This window comes from Aotus nancymaae, unplaced genomic scaffold, assembly GCF_030222135.1.
Source record: "Aotus nancymaae isolate 86718 unplaced genomic scaffold, 86718_ANA_hifiasm-v0.15.2.pri h1tg000106l, whole genome shotgun sequence".
NCBI lineage: Eukaryota > Metazoa > Chordata > Mammalia > Primates > Aotidae > Aotus > Aotus nancymaae.
In genome coordinates this window covers 5,040,145-5,062,611 of record NW_026988521.1, presented here as the reverse complement: position 1 = coordinate 5,062,611, position 22,467 = coordinate 5,040,145, and the positions used below count along the sequence as shown (strand labels likewise).

Genomic DNA, 22,467 nt, shown 5'->3' with positions numbered 1-22,467 from the left:
TCCCCAGAGCCAGCTCTGTGCCGGCAGCTGGGCGTGGCTGACGAGTGGGGACGAGTCCTTGACCAACGTAGAAGGAAAGGCAGTGCCGGGCATCTGCCTGCTCCAGAGAGAGGGACGTTCAGTATTACGTGGCCCCTGGGATGCCAGGTGACCTGCACTCACAGGGATCCCAAGTCCAGCAGCAATTCCCTTCAGGGTCGGTGGGAATGAAAAGGAGTAACAGTCCCCACAATTGGCCTTGGAGCACAACAGAGGTGACCCATGCACACGCTGTATGGTGCAACCACGCAGGCCGCTATTTAACTTTATAAGACATGTTCCCCGTTTTTGGAGACAGGGTCTCCCTCTGTCACCTAAGCTCGAGTGCAGTGGCATGACCACAGCTCACTGCAGCCTCCACCTCCCGGGCTCAAGCCATCTTCCCACTTCAGCCTCCCGGGTAGGTGGGGCTGCAGGCACACACCAGCACACCTGGCTAATTGTTTGATTTTTGTTAAGAGTTAGGGTCTTGCTGTGTTGCCCGGGTTACACTACACATGCTCCCTTTTAAAAAGAGAAACTTTCATGCATTTTTATTGCAATGTGGACATTTCCTTTAAAAGATATTTTTCTTTTAAAGGATTTTTTTTCTTTAAAAAAATTTTAACTTTTCTATTGTATTTTCTCACACAATCTGCGGCCTCTCAGACTGAATCCAAGGGTCACTCTTCAGAAAAATGTGGCAGCTCTGGGCTGACAATATTGTTGACAGGCAAGGGGATTAGAGTTTTCTGGGCGAGGCACGGCAGCTCAGAGGGTACAAAATTGGCCTCTGGGGCCAGTCTGCCTGAGTTCCATCCAGATTTGGCACCGGCCTTGCTGTGTGACCCCAGGAAAATTGCTTAACATCTCTGTACCAAAGTGTCCTCACTTGATAGCATTTGTGGGGTCTCAATGGGTCAATATATATGAAGCACTTAGATCCTGGCCCGGCACAGAGTCAGTGCCCCGTAAATGGCTGCCCGGCTAGTGGCCGCTGGGCCACACCTTTACCCACCCACACAACAGCCTCCCTGCTCTTCCTCGGCCAGTCTCATGATCCTGTCCACAAATGACCAGACAGAGACCAACACAACCTGCCCACGGCACAGCTCTGCAGGGCGGGGCCGGGACCCAGCCCAGAGCCTTGTCCATGACGGGGCCCTCAGGGTGGTCTCTTTCCTTGCTGTTTCAGTTAGAAAGATTCAAATAGAAAAAAAAGCAGTTGTATTATTCAGAAGTCGATTTCAAATGTCCTTTCTGTGATGTCCCTGTGGCTGGGGGAAAGTTGGGGGGGCCCCAGTCTCCTTTGTTCAACCCCTTGGGGTCCCATTCCCTGATCTCCTGACACCGATGTCTTGGGAGCTTGATTGTGGAGGTGACGACCGAAGTCACTGGGGACACGGTGCCAAGGGGCCTGAACGAATTTCCCAAAGTGAGCCACTCACACCCCCCAACAGCTAGGCAGGGCCTCCTTTGGGAGTAATAATCTCAGGCCGCCCCTCCACACAGCCTGAACCCCAGACTCTGGCAGCAAAGCAGAAGGACAGTTGTGTCCCATCATCTGGCCCCCATGTGCCTCAGCTGAGTCTAAGACGTTTCAGTCCAGCACTGAAATTTGGAAATTCGGGGAATGTCCAAAACCACGGGAGCTACAAAGGCCACACCCACAGTGACCCTCAAGCAGCAGTGAACTTCCGTGGCACCCGGGGGCCCCCACCCGTCCTGGCTCACCTGCCCCCATTTACCTCCATCCTAGTTCTTAAGAAAACTGTCTTTAGCGGACAGGCCCTGTTTCTAAAATAACAACCTAAGTAATGACATCTTTGTGTTTTTGTTTTTACTTTTCTGGTTCCCCGAAGGAGGCTGTCAAGGTTTGGAAATTTTTTTCGCTCGCTCCTCTATCTTCCCACGGCCTGTCTCCCCGGGAGAGGGGCCTTCTCTGGCACCTGACCTGTTTCTACTGTGCAGTTCCCGCGGTTCCTCCAGGCGGGCGGGGTCTCTGCTTTCTTCCCACCTCGGTCTCTCCTAACCCGTTCTTGCCTTCCAGCGCCCTCCGCTGACCTGCTCTCAGCTCCTCAGGCCTGGCACCTCCGGGCTGCCCGCGCTTGCCCACACTTACTGCGTCTCTTCTGACCCCCACAGCTCCTCCGTAGAATGTTCTCAGGGCCAGTTCATGGCTGGGTGTTCGCTGCAGCCTGGCACAGGCTTCTCCACCTCTAAGAGGACACAGAGGCCAGGTTCTGTGGCCCTCCCAATGGGCTGGGGTTCCCAGCGAGCGGGATCACCCTGGGTCACCATCCAGACCACAAACGGGGTGAGGCGGGTTACACTGGAAATGTTCTCAGCAGCCAACTATGAACTGGACCCAAAGGGTGCCTGAGGCTAATCCAGGGACTGATTTGCCAAGTATGCTGACGCCGAGGAGCCCAGACTCACAACTAACAAGGCCTCCGTCTCGACTTGGTTTCATTCACAGGATCATCCCAGAGCTGAATACGAAGCCAGAGTCTTGGAGAAGTCTCTGAAGAAAGAGTCCAAAAACAAAGAGGTATGGTGGCCACTGCGGGTCAACTTCCCCAGCAATAAATGGGTTCATCCACAGTGTAGCCCTGGGATCAGCCCAGATAACAAATATCGTAGGCTCTGTACTTCCCCAGCAATAACCGGGTTCATCCACAGTGTAGCCCGTGGCCACTGCGGGTCAACTTCCCCAGCAATAAATGGGTTCATCCACAGTGTAGCCCATGGCCACTGCGGGTCGACTTCCCCAGCAATAAACGGGTTCATCCACAGTGTAGCCCTGGGATCAGCCCAGATAACAAATATCATAGGCTCTGTACTTCCCCAGCAATAACCAGGTTCATCCACAGTGTAGCCCGTGGCCACTGCGGGTCAACCTCCCCAGCAATAAACGGGTTCATCCACAGTATAGCCCTGGGATCAGCCCAGATAACATGGTGGCCACTGCAGGTCGACTTCCCCAGCAATAAATGGGTTCATCCACAGTGTAGCCCTGGGATCAGCCCAGATAACAAATATTGTAGGCTCTGTAACTGGGTTGCAGCTGCTCAACTCTGCCTTGGTAGCAGCGAAAGGAGCCATAGACAGTAGTAAATACATGGGCCTGTGTTCCACACATTGTGTTCCAATAAAACTTTATTTGCAAAAGCAGACAGGGGGCCAGATTTGGCCAAAGGGCTATAGTTTATCAAACCTGCTCTAGATCTCTTGTCTTGATGAAACCTGAGGGTAATCTCAAATTTCAGCAAGCATTTCAACCACAGGAACCATGTGGCTTTGAACCCTCAAAGCTTTTTCACAGTACACTCCGCCTGTTCTGTGCCGAACAATGAAACGGAAGCCTTTGCCAAACCAGCACCTGAGCAAACGGCCAGTTCCTCGTTTCACTCAGACTGTGAGAATGAGGGAGAGATGTGTTTTGTGATGTTCTTGAGGCCATTGTCTGTTTATAATAAGTGTTTTTCTTTTTTCCCCAAACCTCTCATTTAAATTAAGTCATGTGGCCGGGCACAGTTGCTCACGCCTGTGATCCCAGTACTTTGGGAGGCCGAGGTGGGCGGATCATGAGGTCAGGAGATCAAGACCAGCCTGGCCAACATGGTGAAATCCCATCTCTACTAAAGATAAAAAAAATTAGCCACGCACCTATAATCCCAGCTACTCGGGAGGCTGAGGCAGGAGAATCGCTTGAACCAGGGAGGCGGAGGTTGCAGTGAGTTGAGATCACACCATTGCACTCCAGCCTGGGCAACAGGGCCAGGATGAGACTCTGTCTCAAAAAAACAAAAACCAAATTAAGTCATGTGTGCCACCAGAACTCATGCAGACCTCCAGAGGTGCTTGCTGGGTTGGTTGGTTGGTTGGTTTTTTGAGACAGGGTCTCTCTCTGTCACCCAGGCTGGAGTGCAGTGGTGCAGTCTCGGCTTACTGCAACCTCCACCTCCCAGGTTAAAGCAATTCTCGTGCCTCAGCCTCGAAGGTAGCTGGGATTACAGGTGCATGCCACCACGCCCGGCTAATTGTTCGTATTTCAGTAGAGACCGGGTTTCACGATATTACCCAGGCTGGTCTCAAACTCTTGGCCTCAAGAGATCTGCCCGCCTCATCCTCCCAAAGTTCTGGGATTACACACATGAGCCACCATGCCCGGCAAGCCTTTTTTAATGGTGTTTTTCACGTGACCTGGGACAAGCAGGCATGGAGCTGCTGGCCTTGTCAGCCTCTAACGGAGCCTGGAGATGCCCACATTGGCCCTCGGGGGGTGAGGACAGTTGAAGGAGCTCTCGCAGGTCCGGACTTTGTGTCCCATCTGCACTTTCAACCTCGGGGACTGATCAGGACGAACCCCTGGGTTTGTCTTTTCCTTGTCAATGTGTCAGGGGACAGTGCTCACAAGTTCAAAGTGGCCAGGGGTTACACTTGCCAAAATCCCATCTGGAGGGTAAAGTGAGTGCTCTGGAAAGCCTCCTCCCAAGGCCCAGCTCTTCAAATACAATGAGAATCTGGGGTTCAGCTCAGTCCTCCAGGCAGGAAGGAAGTATGTCTTTCTAAACACCCCTGAGGATCTGAGCAGGACTCAAAGGTGTGCAGAATACAACCACAAAAGCAGGAGTTGTTGCCCTAAAATAAAGAGACCGTCTGTCCGACCTAACGCATCGGATGGGCACGCCCGGGCGCACGCTGCCCTCTGCCCCGGCCCTTCAGGCCCTCTGCCCCTCATTCCCTCCTGAAGAAACAAAAGGCCTGGATGCCACCATCTCTAAGGCCCTGCAAGCGCCTGGCATGTTTTCAGGGTGGCGTCCCAGCCCCCAAGCCTGGCTGGAAATGTGTCAGGAGTCAGTGTCTGGCCCCCAAGACAGTCCACCCTGTGACTGCGTGGTTGAGCCTCTTAGAGTGAACACGGGTGGGTATTTCATTCCTTCCTAAGGGAGAGAAAGGGGCTTTGTGGCACACACCATGTCCATTTAAGGCAAGGGACTTAACCAAGCCACAACATCAAATCTGGGCAGCGGGTGCCGGAAGGAAGCCACCTCTGGGATACAGGGTCCCTCTGCCTCTGTGGCCCGTGGCTTGGTTTCAGCCCAGGCTTTCTGATGACGTGAAAGTAACAGAGGCATGGGGGTTGATTTCTGCAGAGCGTAGAGGTGCCCCCAGGCCCTGTCTGCTTCTGATGGGCCGTTTCCTTTACTCCTCCTCCGTTTCATTTGGCTCCCAGCGGCTGCTCTGTGGTTTTGATTTCCCCCCAGCTGTGGCACTGAATTCATTTATAAGAAAGAGACTCATCACCTAATTGGCACATGAACTTGGGCTTCTGGGCGTGGCTTCCTTCCCGCTGTCATAAGATGCTGGTGGTGACCGGCGCCTTTGCCCACTACCTCCTGCTGGGATCCCGCCGCTGTCAGTGAGACGGGGCATCATGCGGTCCAGGGGAGGTTGCGTGCCGGAGTCTCTCCTGTCTCCACCACCTTTGTTACAGATGTTCCTTCCCAGCCTGGGTCTCTGCCATCTCTCATTTGTTTAAAACGCCCAGAACCCGATTCAGCCTTGGCAGCCAGCTTACCACTGGCACCAGGAGAGGCCAGCCTGCTGCCAAGATGGGGACGGTTCCCTGGGCCCCGCGGTCTGCAGCACCGCCTCCCGCTTCACCGCACGGCGCTCTCTTTCCCCCCACCTGCCCTCAGAAGCGCCGGCATATCCCAGAGGACTCAACAAACAAATGGAAGCAGAGGGTTAAGACAGCCATGGCGGGGGTGAAATTGGTACTGTTCTGTTTTTCGGGCAACGCAAGTCTTGACTGTTTGCAGACAATCAAAGGCGATCGTGTTTTTCCTCAACAAACTGTTGTATTTTTTTTAACATTCACATCCGTGTCTCTCTGCCTTCCTTCGGCACCCAGTGAGCCCGGCGTGTAGCGATGGCACTGCATGGCTATGGTGGGTGCGCGGGGCGGGGGCGGGGCGGGGGGCTCTGGCTTGATTTGGAGCTCGTGATACATGCTTGTCACAACTGCCTGCAAGTGTTCCTTGGTCTTCTCGTTAACACGCATGCCACCCACCCCTGGAATGAGTGGCCTCCTGTGTCATGCCCCTGTCCGCATTCTGTGACCTGATACGTGCATTTTCCCGTCGAAAACTCCACCCCCTTTGAAACTTCCCGGGTTAGTGACTGGGGCTTCTCCAGACCAAGTCAGCCTTGGGTTCTGAGAGCCTTCAGGCCGTGTGTCACCGCAGACAACATTTTAACTTGTCATGCTAGCTGCTTGTTTCAACTTGCTCCACAAAGGAAAAATAACTATTATGGTCTGCGTGGCAATGGAAAGACATCTTTGATCTTCTAGACCTAGAAGTGAGAGTTTGAGCTGAAGAAATACACTCCAAGGCCGGGCGTGGTGGCTCACGCCTGTAATCCCAGCACTTTGGGAGGTGGAGGAGGGCGGATCACGAGGTCAGGAGTTCGAGACCAGCCTGACCAACATGGTGAAACCCCGTCTCTACTAAAAATACAAAAGTTAGCCGGGCGTAGTAGCAAGTGCCTGTAATCCCAGCTGCTTGGGAGGCTGAGGCAAGAGAATCACTTGAACCCAGGAGGTGGAGGTTGCAGTGAGCCGAGATCGCGCCATTGCACTCCATCCTGGGTAAGACTCTGTCTAGCAAGACTCTGTTTCAAAAAAAAAAAAAAAGAAAGAAAAAGAAATGGACTTCAAGTCCACGTTTCTCCCAGACATGGGTCTAACCATCTTTAGAAAGGCAGCTGGCATTTACAATGCCCTGTACACCAAGGAATCCCAGTGTGAAACAGCTCTTACTCCCGTCATCCTGTGACAGAGGTGATAAAGCCCCCAGTGCTTCTTGGAACCCTAGGCGTTTGCACTGATTAATCACCACGGAGCATTTTTGAAGGTTTTTCTGAGTATTTCTGTTGTTCAAGCTGTCCCTGGGCCCATGCACGCACACGCACCCATGCTGACACACAGACGCGTCTCGCCATGGTGGTTCCAGCCAGTGACCAGCGTCGTTTTTTGTTGTAGACTGACAAAGTGAAGCTGACCTGGAGAGACCGGTTCCCAGCCTACCTCACCAACATGGTCTCCATTATCTTCATGGTAAGTTCCAGAAGGTTAAGGCCGGAGGAAGGCAGGGGAAACCGCAAGGAAATGATTAGTGTCGGCCGGGCGCGGGGGCTCACGCCTGTAATCCCAGCACTTTGGGAGGCCGAGGCGGGCGGATCACTTGAGGTCAGGAGTTGGAGACCAGCCTGGCCTATATGGTGAAAGCCCGTCTCTACTAAACACACAAAAATTAGCCAGGCGTGGTGGTGGACACCTGTAATCCCAGCTACTCGGGAGGCTGAGGCAGGAGAATCGCTTGAACCCAGGAGGTGGAGGTTGCGGTGAGCCGAGATCACACCACTGCACTCCAGCCTGGGTGATGAAAAAGAAAAGGAAAGGAAAAAAAGGAAGTGATTGGTGTCCCCAAGTCCTGGTTCAGCCTTGTGCGCGGTGGTGTCATTGATCCCAGTGTGCGTTGGCCCCATCTCCTCAGACCCACCGCTACCCCTAAAATGGGAAGAGACTAGGGTTTCAAAGTGACCCCAGTGGGGGCTTCACACGCCCAGGGAGTGCATGAGATGATTCCGGGTGGTCCCTGATGCACAGCTTTCACTTTGAGAGACACGATTATTTAAGTATCTAGTAATTCAAGCCTGGGATTCAAAGATGTCATTTAAGATGAAACTGAAGACTTTTTAAGAAAACCATTAAATTGGCTGGGCACAGTGGCTCACACCTATAATTCCAGCACTTTGGGAGGCCGAGGCAGGAGGATGGCTTGAGCTCAGGAGTTTGAGACCAGCCTGGGCAACTTGGCAAAACCAAAATACAAAAGTCAGCTGGCACGGTGATGCCCGCCTGTGGTGCCAGCTATTCGGGAGGCTGAGTGGGAGCATCGCTGGAGGCTGAGAAGTCGAGTGTGCAGTGAGCTGTGGCCAAGCCACTGCACTCCAGCCTGGGTGACAGAGCAGGACCCTGTCTCGAAAAGAAAAGAAAAGAAACCTGAGTATTTTGTGACCAAAACATAACTTGAGTCCTGATACGGGCGTCAGCATTAAATTAAGTAAAAACAAATTTTTCAAATTTAAAAAAAGAAAACCACTAAATAAATAACATGCAGATAGGACACGATAGCGCCACTCAGGGGACTGCAAGCCTGTGGCGTGGCTCGTGGGCAAACCACTTGTGGCTTTTAGGGGATTTCAATCCCAGGGACTTCAACTCCAAATGGATTCCACTTCGGCCGCCTGCGAGCTGAGCTTCCATCACCCGCCAAGTGCTCGGAGCCAGCTGTGGTCCTGTCAGAAATGACCCTGGCCTCATCCAGCCCCACAGCTTGAAGTCAGAGCCTCCTGCGGCCGCCTGGCCCCGAGGCCGGGTACTCAGGGGCCCAGGTTGGCGGCTGTGCACCGAGGGCCGCACCAGAGCGTCTCATCAGTCCCTGCTGCTGCCCAGTGCTGGTGCCATCCCCCTCCCGCTGGTACAGAAACTGAGCCCGAAGGCTGCAGCCTCAGGCAGTGGCTGTGGTCACCATGTAGTCACTGGCATATGCCTGCAGAAGCCACATGTCAGCTGGACTGTCTGCTCCAAGATCCATGCCATTCTGTAGGAACTTGGAGAGACAGAGGCGGGGCTGCCTTGGTTCTCCAGGTTGAGTGAGGGGCTGAGGGCCCCGACCGAGTCATGGAAGCAGCGGGAGGATCCAGTGTCCCCTTGTGCTCTCAGGCATAGTGACAGGGACCCCGACCGACATAAGAAGTCCAGAGAAGGGTGGCCTCAGTGCTGGGGCTTGTTCTTCCCCCCTTACCTGGAAAAGGGGAGCCCCTCAGTGGGGGCTGGGGGCTGTTGTGCTCTCTGGCGACTCGGTTGGAGGGCACCCGGCCTCGTGTTGAGGGGACGTGTCCCTTCTGGCCAGGCGCCAGGCTAGGGGACTGGGGGATAACCAGAGCCTCCCCATCGCTCACCCAACAGAGGCTAGCCTGAGGTTCAGCCACTCCTGCTGCAGAAGCGCCAGTGAGGGGCTGGGAAGGAGGCAGCCATCTAGGGCTGGTCTGGTGGCTCCACAATGCCATCAGAGTCACTGGCCTCTCTGACCTTCTGCTCACCTGTCCTAGGAGTGGATCCCCTCCCGGTCACAACATGGCTGCTGTACCTCCAACATCACTCCCACCCTCCAGGCCAGAAGAAGGGGAAGGGCAGGGGAAGAGATGGGCTGGGGAGGCAGGCCCTGTCTGAAGGTGCTTTCGCAGGAGACTCGCCACACCTCTGCTTGCATCTCATTGGTCAGAACTGTTTCACCTGGCCACCTGCTCTGCAGGGAGGCTGAGGAATGAGCACACCGCCATCTCAGCAAGGCAGGATGGTAGAGGAAAGACAGAGGATATTGAATAGGGAAATAGCTGGTTCTTTTCCCAGACCTTGACATCCTGGTAAGCCCTGGTCACAAGGGCTTCGTGGGGTTGAAGAGGACACAGCTTTGTCCTCAACTTGGGTGTTTCATTCCGTGAACAAATGTTAGTTGAGCACCTAGGATGTGCCCCACATGCTTCTGGTCCTGGAGACGCAGATTCATTCCAGAGGGGAGATGGGCTAGGGAGACTGGAAGGGAGCCTGCTGCAGGGTGTGCCTGTCGTGGACCCGACTGCCCCGTGGCAGGGCAGGGGACGTGCCCACTGGGGTGGAGGGCCTCCCTCACTGAGTCACCCACAGGCCCAGCACTCCACCTGCACCTCCACACACTGGCACAGGGACAGACATCCTGGAGGCCTCTTGGCAGGACTGAGGGGTTTTCCAAGGAAAGCCCTCGTTCCCCAGAACTGGCCAGGGAGTGGTCCCCACGCCTTGCAGCAGGGCGTGGCGTGGTTGCAGACGTCTTCCTGGGCAGGGTGTAGTCACCATGTAGTCACTGGCATATGCCTGCAGAAGCCAGTGGTAACTGCCCGGAACGTGAAATAAGAGCTTTTCTAGATTTCCGAAAGCTGCAGACTCCCTCTGGGGCGAACAGGCCCATCCCAAGCTGCAACTGGGGGACACACAGGTCAGCCCAGGCCTCCTGGGCCTGTCTGGGAGCCACCCGTGACTGTGCTAGCAAAGACGGGACCTGCCTTCTGCACCCTTGCATGGGAGCAAATGTGCAATTTCCCAGGACATGGGGACACAGGGTGACAAGACAGAACCTGTGTCCTGCGGGCGGATTCACACCTGGGTGAGGAGCCTGGCTCTGTGTGTGCCCCTCCTGCCCAGCCCTCGATCCATCCGTCCTCTGTGAGAGCTCAGGATGGGGCCTCCACACCCCTGGGCAGGGCAGGGCAGGGTGAGGGAGCCCAGACAGACAGCGGTGTGTGGAACAAGCTTGTCATTGTAGCCAGCAACCAGCACAGTTTCTCAGGCAACCGCCAGCCCATGTTTCATGGAACATTCTGGTCCCATGGTAGGTTTGGCAAGAGGAGGGCTCACTCTGGTGAGAGAGCCAGATGGGTGCCGCTGGCTTCCGAGCAGACTGCGAGAAGGGACCCGAAGCACCTCCAGCCAGCCCCGAAGCCCTGCCCCATCCCAGGCCACACCAACCTCCTTTACCAGGGGAGGGTCCCTGGGAGGTGGCTGTGAGGGTGGCATGCCTCAGCCCTGCACAGCATCTGAGGATGTCCCTGAGCTCACCATGGGTTGGGGGAGAAGCCCCCCACCCGCAGTCCATCTGCTCTGGGAGAAGCCCCACCCTGCAGTCAGCCTGCTCTGGGACCAGTCACTGGCATCGTGGCCATACTGTGTCCTGGGCTCTGCTTGGAGAGGGCTCTTGGGCTCTGGGAAGATGGGAGCGCAAAGGTGCTGTGAACTGCAGGCTTGGGCAGACCCGCCTGGTAAATCCCAGTTCCTGAGCTGGGTGGCCCGGCCTGTCTACGTAATCTCTCTGCACCTCAGTGTCCTCTTCCATGAAACAGAAACCAGCCCCTCGTCCATCTATCTCTGGTGGTCAGTGCACAGAAAGCCCCTGGCATTTGGCAGGTGCCCAAGAAATGTCAGTCCTTGTTTTGACGCAGAAGAGCAGGAGGGGTGGGGGACAGCTGGGCTGAGGGAGTAGATGGGGCGGGTCCAGGAGGGTCCTGGGTGGGTCCCCAACCAAGTGCGCCCCTTCCCCCGCTGCAGATTGCGGTAACGTTTGCCATCGTCCTTGGCGTCATCATCTACAGAATCTCCATGGCCGCCGCCTTGGCCATGAACTCCTCCCCCTCCGTGCGGTCCAACATCCGGGTCACGGTCACGGCCACCGCGGTCATCATCAACCTAGTGGTCATCATCCTCCTGGACGAGGTGTACGGCTGCATAGCCCGGTGGCTCACCAAGATCGGTAAGTGCCCCCGCCCCGGGCGCTCTCGCCCTCGACTCAGGTGGCCCGAGCCACCTCCCTCTTGCTGTGCAAACTTGAGCTTGTCGTGTGCCTTCTCGGGGCCCTGGCTCCCTGTCTCTGAACGGAGATCCTGAGCACAGGCCCTGGCACACCTGTGAGAGCCCACTAAGCGATGGTGCCAGTGGCCGGCGGAGGCTGAACCAGGCTGTCAGGGCCATCCCAGCCGCTGCCTCAGCATCATCCTACCCCTCCCTCTAGAGGTTCCAAAGACGGAGAAGAGCTTTGAGGAGAGGCTGATCTTCAAGGCCTTCCTGCTGAAGTTTGTGAACTCTTACACCCCCATCTTCTACGTGGCTTTCTTCAAAGGCCGGTAGGGACGTCTTCAGCCTTTCCCCTACCTCGCTTCTCCCAGGTCCAGGGGAGGACTCCCCCTCCCTACGGGTGGGGGGCACCTGGAGCCCAGGGAAGGGCAGACACCATGGCACCCGCAGCCAGTGAGGGTCAGGGAGAAGGCCTGGGCCCTGCTGAGGCCCCAGAGCAGCAGGACCCTGAGCAGCAGGGAGCCCAGGTGGCAGGGAGCCCAGGCAGTGAGGAGGACCCAGGAGTGAGGGCCCCGGGCAGTGAGGACCCGGGAGTGAGGGCCCCGGGCAGTGAGGACCCGGGAGTGAGGGCCCTGGGCAGTGAGGACCCAGGAGTGAGGACCCGGGAATGAGGCCCCGGGCGGTGAGGACCCCGGGCAGTGAGGACCCGGGAGTGAGGGCCCTGGGCAGTGAGGACCCAGGAGTGAGGACCCAGGAGTGAGGACCCGGGCGGTGAGGACCCTGGGCAGTGAGGACCTGGGCCCCGGGCAGTGAGGACCCAGGAGTGAGGGCCCTGGGCAGTGAGGACCCGGGAGTGAGGGCCCCGGGCGGTGAGGGCCCCGGGCAGTGAGGACCCTGGGCAGAGGGGACCCCAGGGACTCCAGACAGTGAGAAGCCCCAGCAGCAGGGAGTCCAGGCAGAGAACCCCAGAAGCCAGCTCCAGGCACTCCCACGACAGGTAGGGAGGAGTCCACAGAGTGGGGACAGGAGAGAGGAGGCGTGGAAGCGCAGCTGCTGGCCACCTGAGCCCTGTTCACAGCTCCTGGTGGAGTGAAACCTTCCACACCTGGACCCTCAGGAGCCATACCAGGCTGCGGCGGGGCCTGTGGCCCACCCACGACAAGGCCCCCACCACCACCATTTCTGCAAGGGGCTGGCTGGGCTGATCTCAGAGGCCCCCAAAAGGCTGCCTCCTCCGCATCACATGATTGACCAGTGCCATGCCACTGTGGTCATCATCTTTTAGCAGATGCAATCAGCAGGGACAGCCACCTGTGGATACCCTTGAGGCCCCGCCTGCAGGACTCACTTACACACCACACGGTCCCCACTTGGGGGTCTCTCCCCGAGCCGAGCCGAGGGATTATCTCTCTAACGAGCTCCCCCATCATTTCAGGTTCGTTGGACGCCCGGGAGACTATGTGTACATTTTCCATTCCTTCCGGATGGAGGAGGTAACCGAGATTTTATTCATTTCCGGCAGCCCTTTCTGTTTTGCTCACCATTTGCCTACACCGTGCGCTTGGGAGAAGCAGCCGCAGCATATTTGTTCAGCAAAGAGCAGTTTCTTTCCGTCCTGATGGAAACTTTCCTGTTCTCCTGACGTGTCTGGGGCGGGGAAGAGGGCTTTGATCTTATTTGGTGTGTTCACATAGAATCACCTAGAAGGATAAAGCTGCCGTAGAGTTAAGGAAAGAAAAAAAATGACATCTGGTTTTCTTTTCTTTTTCTGTGAGACTGAGTATTTCTCTCTGGTTAAGATGAATTAATGAGGGCTGGCGCAGTGGCTCAGGCCTGTAATCCCGGCACTTTGAGAGGCTGAGGTGAGTGGATCACGTGAGGTCAGGAGTTTGAGAGCAGCCTGGCCAACATGGTGAAACCCCATGTCTACTAAAAACACAAAAAATTAGCTGGACGTGGTGGTGCACACCTGTAATCCCAGCTACTCGGGAGGCTGAGGCATGAGAATCACTTGAACCTGAAAGGCGGAGGTTGCAGTGAGCCGAGATTTCACCCCTGCACTCCATCCTGGACAACAGAGCAAGGGTCTGGCTCGAAAGAAAAAAGATGAATTAGTGAGGACAAAACAGAACTCAGCTACCTTTTTTAACTCGAAATTGAAATGCTTATCTCTTTACCTTCAAACGCCATGCTGGTGCCATTTGGTTTCTGCCCGGCCATTCTGGCCACAGAAGGTCTGGTTACACCAGCCTGGTTTTGCTGCTGTCTCGGCCATGGACTTGCTCCACTGTCTGTCCTGTGACCAGGGGCTCCATCAGACCAAACCAGGGCTTCAGGGCCTGTTGGAGGTTCCAGTCTCAGCATTTCTAACCCACAGAGTAATTCAGCATGTCGGAAAAATAAGAGAGTGGGTCTTCTTGATAAAGACCTGTGGAGCAAGGTATCGAGGATGGGGTGGATATCAGGTACAGGGCGATCTGGCTGTCCGGAGTGCAACCCTAGAGGTTCAACTATCTGAATGCAGGCCCCAGGGCAGCCCAAGACATGGGCCTCCTCCACAGTAACGGGCGTCTGCTCCAAACTTGTGAAAAGCTCTTTCCTTTTTACATGACATAGATGATCCCCTGTCACACTTGTCCCGGGTTAGAGAAGTCATATGTTGGAAATAGGTGTTGGAAATAGATGCTCAGTGCCACAAAGAAAAATCAGCACTGAGACAAAGGATTTTTCAGCAATGCAATTTTTACTTCCTGGACTGCAGGAAGGGTACTTACTCTCACTAGCCATTGTGCCACGAGAGTACAATGAACAAAGGAAAACACACAAATTTATCCCCTATGCATTTGGGGTCGTCCTTACTGCTGTGTCTGATCTCCATTGGCTGGAGCCAGACCTCACAATCTAAACTAAAACCTGATTGGCTAATAACTTAAAACTTTTCTAAACAGGTAAAAGCAGTGGAGAGCTGGGACATGCCCGTGAGCACGTCCAGCACAGATACCTTGGTGAAAGTACAAGGACATAGAATGTACTACGTGCCTGTAAGCACGGCGTGTCTAACAGCTACACAGGACAGGGCTTCGCAAAGAGTTACTAGCACACTTGTTCTTTAACAAGAAAGGACACTTTAAAAAGGAACTTTTCTACTTCCCACATTATATAATCAAGCAAATGGTGTAATTGCTTCTTCTGAAAGCATGGCCCTCCAAGACAAGTTTGGAGTATACTAGGTTTTATTTGGAATACAAACAGGTTTGCTGTGCCCCTGGTGTCGCCTTTGCTTGGACAAATTAAGCTTCCAGCACACTTAGGTGTCTGACCGTCACCTGCTTGCCGAGTCCCTGGCCTAAGGTGGCATAGGCCCACTGAGTCAGGGGCATCAGGCCTCAGAGGGGTGGCTGCTGCCTCCCATGGGGCTTGCCTGCTGCATGGTGGCGGTGCAGAGCTGGTGGATGGTGACTGGTGCATGGGACTGGGCAGCGGCCCTGGGAAAAAGGAGGTGCCGTGCGACCCCGCCCCACCCCTGCCTACTCCCTGGCAGTGCACTCCCCGATCCCAGCCCCAGCCCCAAGCCCAGCAGCCTGTAGGTGGGGTGTGACCGTTTCCTGGGGCTGCCGCAACTCAACCCCACAGACTGGGTGGCTTCAAATAACAGAGATTGAGTCTCACCGTCCTGAGGACGGAAGTGCACCATGGAGGTGTTAGCCGGACTGAGTTCCCTTCACTGGCTCTAGGGGAGGACCCGCCTCGCGTCCCCCAGCTGCTGGGGGCCACGGAAGTCCTCATCGTTCCTTCACTCGCCACGCCACCCTCTGCCGCCATCTTCATGCGGCCTCTCCTCTCTGTGCCCTTCTGAGGACACCAGTCCTCGGGTGGGCGCCCACCCTGCCCCAGCATGACCCCACCTTGACTTGGCTACATCTCCAAAGACTCTGTTTGCAAATAAGGTCCCGTTCCCAGGTAGCAGGATTAGGACCTGAGCATCTTTTTTTGGAGGACACAGGTCGACCCATGGCATGGGGGTGGGCCCCCCTGCAGGGCTGCAGCCCCTCTCCCGGTGTCCCCGCGGCGGGGCTGATGCTGCTCTCTGTCCCCAGTGCGCGCCAGGGGGCTGCCTGATGGAGCTCTGCATCCAGCTCAGCATCATCATGCTGGGGAAACAGCTGATCCAGAACAACCTGTTTGAGATCGGAATCCCGTGAGTGTGCCGAGGCGGTCAGAGCGGCAGAGCGGGCGGGGCGGAGGGGTGTGCCGATGGCTTCTGCCGTGGTCTGGATGGACACAGGGCCTCAACCAAGATGGGGGCACCAGAAGCAGGGAGAGGAGGAGGACACAGAGGGAAGATGGGGCAAAAGCCACCCCAGGCCAGGCATGGTGGCGGATGCCTGTAATCCCAGCACTTTGGGAGGCAGAGGCGGATGGATTGCGTGAGCTCAGGAGTTTGAGACCAGCCTGGGCAACATGGTGAAACCGCATCTCTACTTAAAATACAAAAAGTTGGCTAGGCATGGCGGCATGTGCCTGTAGTCCCAGCTACTTGGGAGGCTGAGTCCGGAGAATTGCTTGAACCCAGGAGGCAGAGGTTGCAGTGAGCTGAGATTGTGCCACTGCACTCCAGCCTGGGAGCAAAACTCTGTCTCAAAAAAAAAAAAAAAAATCACTGGAGATGCCAGACCCGAGCCCCCAAACTCAGCTTCCTGCAAACCTAACTGTGTGATGTCGCGTCTCTCAGGAAGATGAAGAAGTTCATCCGCTACCTGAGGCTGAAGCAGCAGAGCCCCGCCCACCACGAGGAGAGCGTGAAGAGGAGGCAGCGGTACGAGGTGGATTACAACCTGGAGCCCTTCGCGGGCCTCACCCCAGAGTACATGGAAATGAGTGAGTGCCAGCCAGGGCAGGCGGGCGACGTCAGGCTAGAAACAGACCAGCATGCCAGCTGGAATAGGGCAGGGCCGGAGGGTGTGATGCCCCCAACCCCGCGGTGCCCAGCGTCCCTCCGGAAGCATCAGGCGGGGAGGAGGGAGATGCAGACCCCGGCATTCAGGTGCCACCCCCTTGGGTCGGCGGGAATGGCTGCTCTGGATGGAGTCCTGTCTTCCAGAGGCCCAGGTCAAGCAGCCACCATCCCCAGGCACGGTCCTGTCAGCACAGCCCGACCCAGCCTCGGCTGTGCGGGTCTTCCTTCTCCCTCAGTCTCCCACACCACCCGAGGGCCCAGCCCTGCTAAGCTGCAAGCTCCTGCCTCACTTGGGACCTCCCCCACACCGCAATCCGAGATCCCTCCTCTCAGCCCCAGGGCCTTCAAGCACCTACTCTGGGTCTGTGAATCATCTCCCCTTCCTGGCGCTGAGCTCCTGAGTTGCAGGAGCCAGGACTTGCTTACCTGTGGGCTGGCTACAGCTGCCCCCAGCACAGAACAGGTGCTCAAAGGAGACCCAGGGATCGGGCCTTACCCCCTCAATCGTGTGACTGGCCAGGAGGATGCCGAGGGATGGCACATACCTTTTGGAGGTGGGCAAAGGAGAACTGGGAAGAGGCCAGGTGTGGCCCGCACCGCTCTGGAGTCTCCCTGACCTGGTCACTTACCTGTCCCTCCTGCCTCCTGCACTCGCTCTGGGCATGCTGGCCTCCTTGCTGCTCCCCAGCCCTGTGGAGCTCGGGTCGCCCCAGGACCTTTGCACTAGATGTGCCCTCCCCCAAATACCTGCACGACTCACTCTCTCCCTGCCTCCCACGCTCTATTCAGAATGTCCCCCAACAGAGGGGTCTTCCCTGACCACTGTGTTTGAAAGGGGAAACCCTTCCTCGACACAGCCACGGCCCCCACGCTCCCCTGCTTGGGGTTCCTGCCCCCCAGAAGACAGCCTTACCCCATCATCCCTCTCCTGGCTCTCCTGGTAGGATGGCAGCCTGGCCCTCTCCTGCTCCTCATGCCCTACCCTGTGCCTACAGCAGGTCCAGGTATACAGTGGGTGCTCAATGTGTGTTTGCTGACTGGATAGGCAAAGGCAGTCAGGGAGACTCCTTCAGAGGGAGGTCCCAGCATGCAGTGCCCTGGCCACCAAGGTCAACTTCTCTACAATGCCGGCTCCCAAGCTTCTTCCTGGTCTGTTTGAGGTGAGACCTGGCAGGCAGCATTTTTATTTATTTATTTATTTTGTTTTGAGACGAAGTCTTGCTCTGTCACCCAGCCTGGAGTACAATGGTATGATCTCAGCTCACTGCAACCTCCACCTCCCAGGTTCAAGCAATTCTCCTGCCTCAGCTTCCTGAGTAGCTGGGATTACAGGCATCCACCACCGCACCCAGCTAATTTTTGTACTTTTAGTAGAGACAAGGGTTTACCATGTTGGTCAGGCTGGTCTCGAACTCCTGACCTCATGATCCGCCCACCTCGGCTTCTCCAAGTGCTGGGATTACAGGCGTGAGCCACCATACCCAGCCAAGCAGGCCGCATTTTTAACAAAGGCCTGGGGGTAAGGGCACCTTCGAGGGCGGGGGCGTTTCTGTTTCATTGCACTGCAGGTGCTGCCCTGTGCCCTTGTGTTGGCCAAATTGTCCACGTCACTCCTGGCTCCCAGAGAATTGTGCAAGGAGCACCTTGCGGTTGACTCAGGCGGAGAGGACTCTTAAGCGTGGTGCTCTGTGGCTCCTCTCTGTTTTCTCCTGGAATGAAGTCCACACTGAACCAGGGTCAGGCTGCTGGACAGGCAGGCGGCTCCCAGCTATTTGACTCAGTGCTGGCCAAGTGGCCAGGAGGGCCGGGGTCTGGGAGGTGACCCCCCTCCCTGCAGGCCTACTCCTTCCACAGGAAACCCTAGATCCCCAGAAACCAGCACAGCCACGAGACTGGCAGCCGCTTCTCCGGATTTATTTTCCGAGTGGCTGGACGTTGCATCCCGAGTTCCTGATGGGATTTCTGGAGCAGGCACCTCCTCCCCACATATACAGGAAGTGGCTCACCAGGCCCCACCCTGCCCCCACCCACCAAGGCACATTTCTGCACCCACCGGGTTTCTCCCCATCCATCGGCTGCCAGTCTGTTCCTCCAAAGAAGGCCCAAGCCACAATGTGGATAGATGGGGAGAACGAGCCCATCTGGGAATGCCCCACCTCCCTGCCCCCCACCGCACCCTCCCTCCCTAGCGCCAGCCCTGGCAGCGTCTCCAGCTCCCTGGTCATGCCCTTAGTGCCAGAGTAGGCAGTGCCACTCGGAAGTGGGGAAGCCCACCCTGGTGGGTGACCCACAGCCTCGGGCCTCGGCACAGCACACACCGCCCCACATAAGCAATGCCTCATGCCCTCCAGGGACTTCGGGCAGGACCAGAGGCCTCCCATTCAGCCCACCTTGCCAGGGCGAGTGAGACAGCCCAGGGAGAGAATTTGCAGGGCAACCCCCATGGCCCATCCCACATGCTAACAATGCCCACACTCAGCCCGCCAAGCACACGGTGACATTCTGCCGGCTTCCTTGTTTACCGCCTGGCACGAAATGCCCTTGGACTGGGTCCTGCTGTGCAGTTCCTGAACCAGCTTTCCTATTCAGTTCCCCTTAGCAACCTTCTCCTGACCTTCTCCTAGGAGCCCAGCACCATACTGGATGCCTCATCCAAAGCCCGAGAAACCCCGGAGCTGGCTCCTGGATGGGGCGATCGATCCCCAGAGGGAGGGCCACAGGGCAGAGGCGAGGGACTGCCCTGGGCAGTGGGTCCCCTCCTGGATCCAGGAGGCCTGATGCCAAGGGAAGTTTGGGGCTCTGGAAGATATAGGCAGGTCCCCCGGGTCCCAGGAAGCCCCCATGATGGAAGCAGCAGGGCCACTGCCCTGTTCCTTCCCAGCACCGGCAAGGGGATGACCTCAGGCTGGGCCTTTGAGCTCACGATGGTCCTTTTCCTATTGGTAATTTTTAAAATTTGATGTAGGCCGGCGAGCTGGCTCACGCCTGTAATCCCGGCACTTTGGATGATCACTGAGCTCAGGAGTTTAAGACCAGCCCGGGCAGCATAGCAAAACCCCAGATAAAAGTTAAGCGGTCATGGTGGTGCATGCCTGTGGTCCCAGCTACTCGGGAGACCGAGGCAGTAGGATTCACTGAGCCTGGGAGGTTGAGGCTGCAGTGAGCCGTGGTTGTCCCACTGTACTCCAGCCTGGGTGACAGAGCGAGATTAGCCATAGATGAGTGAACATTCCCATTATTCAGGAGTCCAACACTGAGATTCAGAGCAAAATTTGGAATTCTGCCTTGGGCCTACTCCTGGCCTGGAGGTCACGCAGGGCCATGGAGGGTCCATCCCAAGAGGTCCTCTCATGCATCTGCAGGTGGGGGCCATGCAGGTGGGCTCGCTGGAGGTGGGGCAGCCGCCAGACCTGTGCAGCTCGGCACACAGGGCAGTGGAGTGCCCCCATTATGGGCTGTGGCTCACGGGGTGCTGACTGGCACTGGGCTCTCTTTGCAGTCATCCAGTTTGGCTTTGTCACCCTGTTTGTCGCCTCCTTCCCCCTGGCCCCGCTGTTTGCACTGCTGAACAACATCATTGAGATCCGCCTGGATGCCAAAAAGTTTGTCACCGAGCTCCGAAGGCCAGTGGCAGTCAGAGCCAAAGACATCGGTGAGTGACCCCGTGGGCTGGGGGGACCAGTTCCAAGTGTGTGCTGGGTTTGGGGAGGGTGGTGCTGCTCTTCAGAAGCTAGAGCCAGAGCTGGCCAGGTGTCCCCACCGGGGCTCTTCACTTAGCCTCTCACAGGTAGAGCCTGGGGGCAGGTGACGCAAGACCTGGAGGTCCCCACCCACCCCCCAAGATGCATTGGTCACAGAGGACGTTTGCAAAGAGTGAGTCCCAGATATCTGAATGTCTCAACAACCTGCTGCTTTAGGAGGTGCAAGAGACACATTTCCTCTCCGATGGCTGACAGCACCCACCTCTAGCAATTGTGAGACCCCAGAGCCAGGGTGAGAGCAAGGGGAAAGCAGTATTTGCTGTTCAGCAAGTGCCCTCCTACGTTGCATGTCATGGCATCATTTAATGTTCACAAAAGAGAAAAGGAAGGGATGGGATCGCTTGAGCCCAGGAGTTCTGGGCTGTAGTGCGCTATGCCGATCGGGTGTCCACACTAAGTTCGGCATCAATATGGTGACCTCCCGGGAGCAGGAGACCACCAGGTTGTCTAAGGAGGGGTGAACCGGCCCAGGTTGGAAACAGAGCAGGTCAAAACTCCCTGTGCTGATCAGTAGTGGGATCGCGCCTGTGAATAGCCACTGCATTCCAGCCTGGGCAACATAGCGAGACCCCGTCTCTGAAAAAAAAAAAAAGAGAGAGAGAGAGAGAGAAAAAAAGAAGGAAGGAGCCCCCGTCTGTAGACAGGGGAGAACAGTCCAAGTCATCACGTGGCTTGCCTTGGGGATCAAAGCCAAGATGCAGCTCAACTCCAGCTTGCTGACCTGGTCACTCAGGCACCTTGATTGTGCGGAGGAGAGGAGCAGGGTTGGGAGAATGCGTATTTAAGGGCAGTGTAAAAGATAACTTTGGGCTGAGCACAGTGGCTCGCTCCTCTAATCTCACAGCTTTGGGAGGCCAAGGAGGATGGATAGCTTGGGCTCAGGAGTTCAAGACCAGCCTTGGCAACATGGCAAAACCCTGTCTCTACAAAAAATACAAAAATTAGCCAGGCATGATGATGCATGCCTGTAGTACCAGCTACTCAGGAGACTGAGGTAGAGGATCAGTGAGCCCAGGAAGGTGGCTGCAGTGCGTGCCCACGCCTGGGTAACAGAGTGAGACCCTGTCCCAAAAAAAATAAGTAAAATTAGCTGGATGTGGTGGCGCAGACCTGTGGTCCCAGCTACTTGGGAGGCTGAGGCAAGAGGATCGTGTGAGCCCAGGAAGTGAAGGCTGCAGTGAGCTGTGATTGTACCATTGCACTCCAGCCTGGGCAAAAGAGAGAGACCCTGAAAAAAAAGAGAAAAGGAGGAGGGAAGGGAGGGAGGGAAGGAAAAGAAAAATAATAACTTTGTAATAGTCAGAGGTGTCAGAAACACAGCAGACTTCCTTGTGGGTAGAGAGCTCCCTGTTACCAGAGGCATTTAAGCAGAGAGGGTGACAGTGTGTCCCGGAGGGTGAGGAACATGGGAGCCCCACGCAGGCCTCCACCAGAGCCAGCCCTCACAGGAAGGGTGAGCCTATCTTATCCTACAGTAGGACCCAATCTTCAGGGTGCAAACAAAACTACAAAAACACATGCATTTTATCTCAAAGTTCACACAGTTTTAGTTGGAATAGCACCTTTGTACTAATTATTGGGATAAACAAAAGGTAGAATTATGTACTGGGGATTTCACCTTGCTGAAATAAAGCTTCCACACCCGCGTGATAAGGTAGTTTTGGGTTGGGCTTCTGTAGGCCAAACATCATCTTACAAAAATGTGGGAAGCTGGCGGGACACGGTGGTCACGCCTGTCATCCCAGCACTTCGTGGGGGGCTGAGGTGGGTGGATCACCTGACGTCAGGAGTTCGAGACCAGCCCGGCCAACATGGAGAAACCCATCTCTACTAAAAATACAAAATTAGCCAGGCATGGTGGCGGACTCCTGTAATCCCAGCTACTCAGGAGGCTGACGCAGGAGAACTGCTTGAACCCGGGAGGCGGAGGTTGCAGTGAGCCAAAATCGCACCATTGTACTCCAGCCTGGGAGACAGAGCAAAATTCCATCTCAAAAAAAAAAAAGCCCTGACCTAACTGACCCTCCAATGTCCCCGCTAACTACCAGTGTCCCTGTTCTGCCTCTGCTGAAGCCATGGGTGAGCCCCTCGCCCCTCATACCACAGCCCTACATGGCCACAGGTGGTGCAAGGCTGGGGCGCTGATTTGCTGGTGCTCTAGGTCAGAGGTCAGCATTTGTTCTTGTTCAGGGACAGAGAGTGAATGTTTTAGGTTTCTTGGACCTAGAGACGATGTCCTCAAGTCTTAGGCGATGGTTCTCACCCAAGGGCTA

At 56.0% G+C, this 22,467-nt stretch overlaps 1 protein-coding gene across 9 annotated transcripts in view; it reads left to right on the top strand.

Annotated features, from left to right (window-relative positions):
* Nucleotides 1-22,467, top strand: part of ANO1 (anoctamin 1) — a 208,554-nt gene that overhangs the window by 169,735 nt on the left and 16,352 nt on the right. For 4 of the 9 annotated variants that reach the window (XM_064370262.1, XM_064370260.1, XM_021669715.2 and 1 more), the window contains 9 exons: nucleotides 2,498-2,569; nucleotides 5,724-5,801; nucleotides 7,070-7,144; nucleotides 11,234-11,435; nucleotides 11,694-11,805; nucleotides 12,912-12,969; nucleotides 15,574-15,674; nucleotides 16,209-16,354; nucleotides 19,933-20,085. In XM_064370262.1, coding sequence (XP_064226332.1) covers nucleotides 2,498-2,569; nucleotides 5,724-5,801; nucleotides 7,070-7,144; nucleotides 11,234-11,435; nucleotides 11,694-11,805; nucleotides 12,912-12,969; nucleotides 15,574-15,674; nucleotides 16,209-16,354; nucleotides 19,933-20,085 — 997 coding nt within the window. Of the gene's footprint in view, nucleotides 1-1,880; nucleotides 1,893-2,497; nucleotides 2,570-5,723; nucleotides 5,802-7,069; nucleotides 7,145-11,233; nucleotides 11,436-11,693; nucleotides 11,806-12,911; nucleotides 12,970-15,573; nucleotides 15,675-16,208; nucleotides 16,355-19,932; nucleotides 20,086-22,467 lie in introns of all 9 variants that reach the window. The other 5 variants (XM_021669716.2, XM_021669714.2, XM_021669719.2 and 2 more) reach the window with 3 other exon arrangements.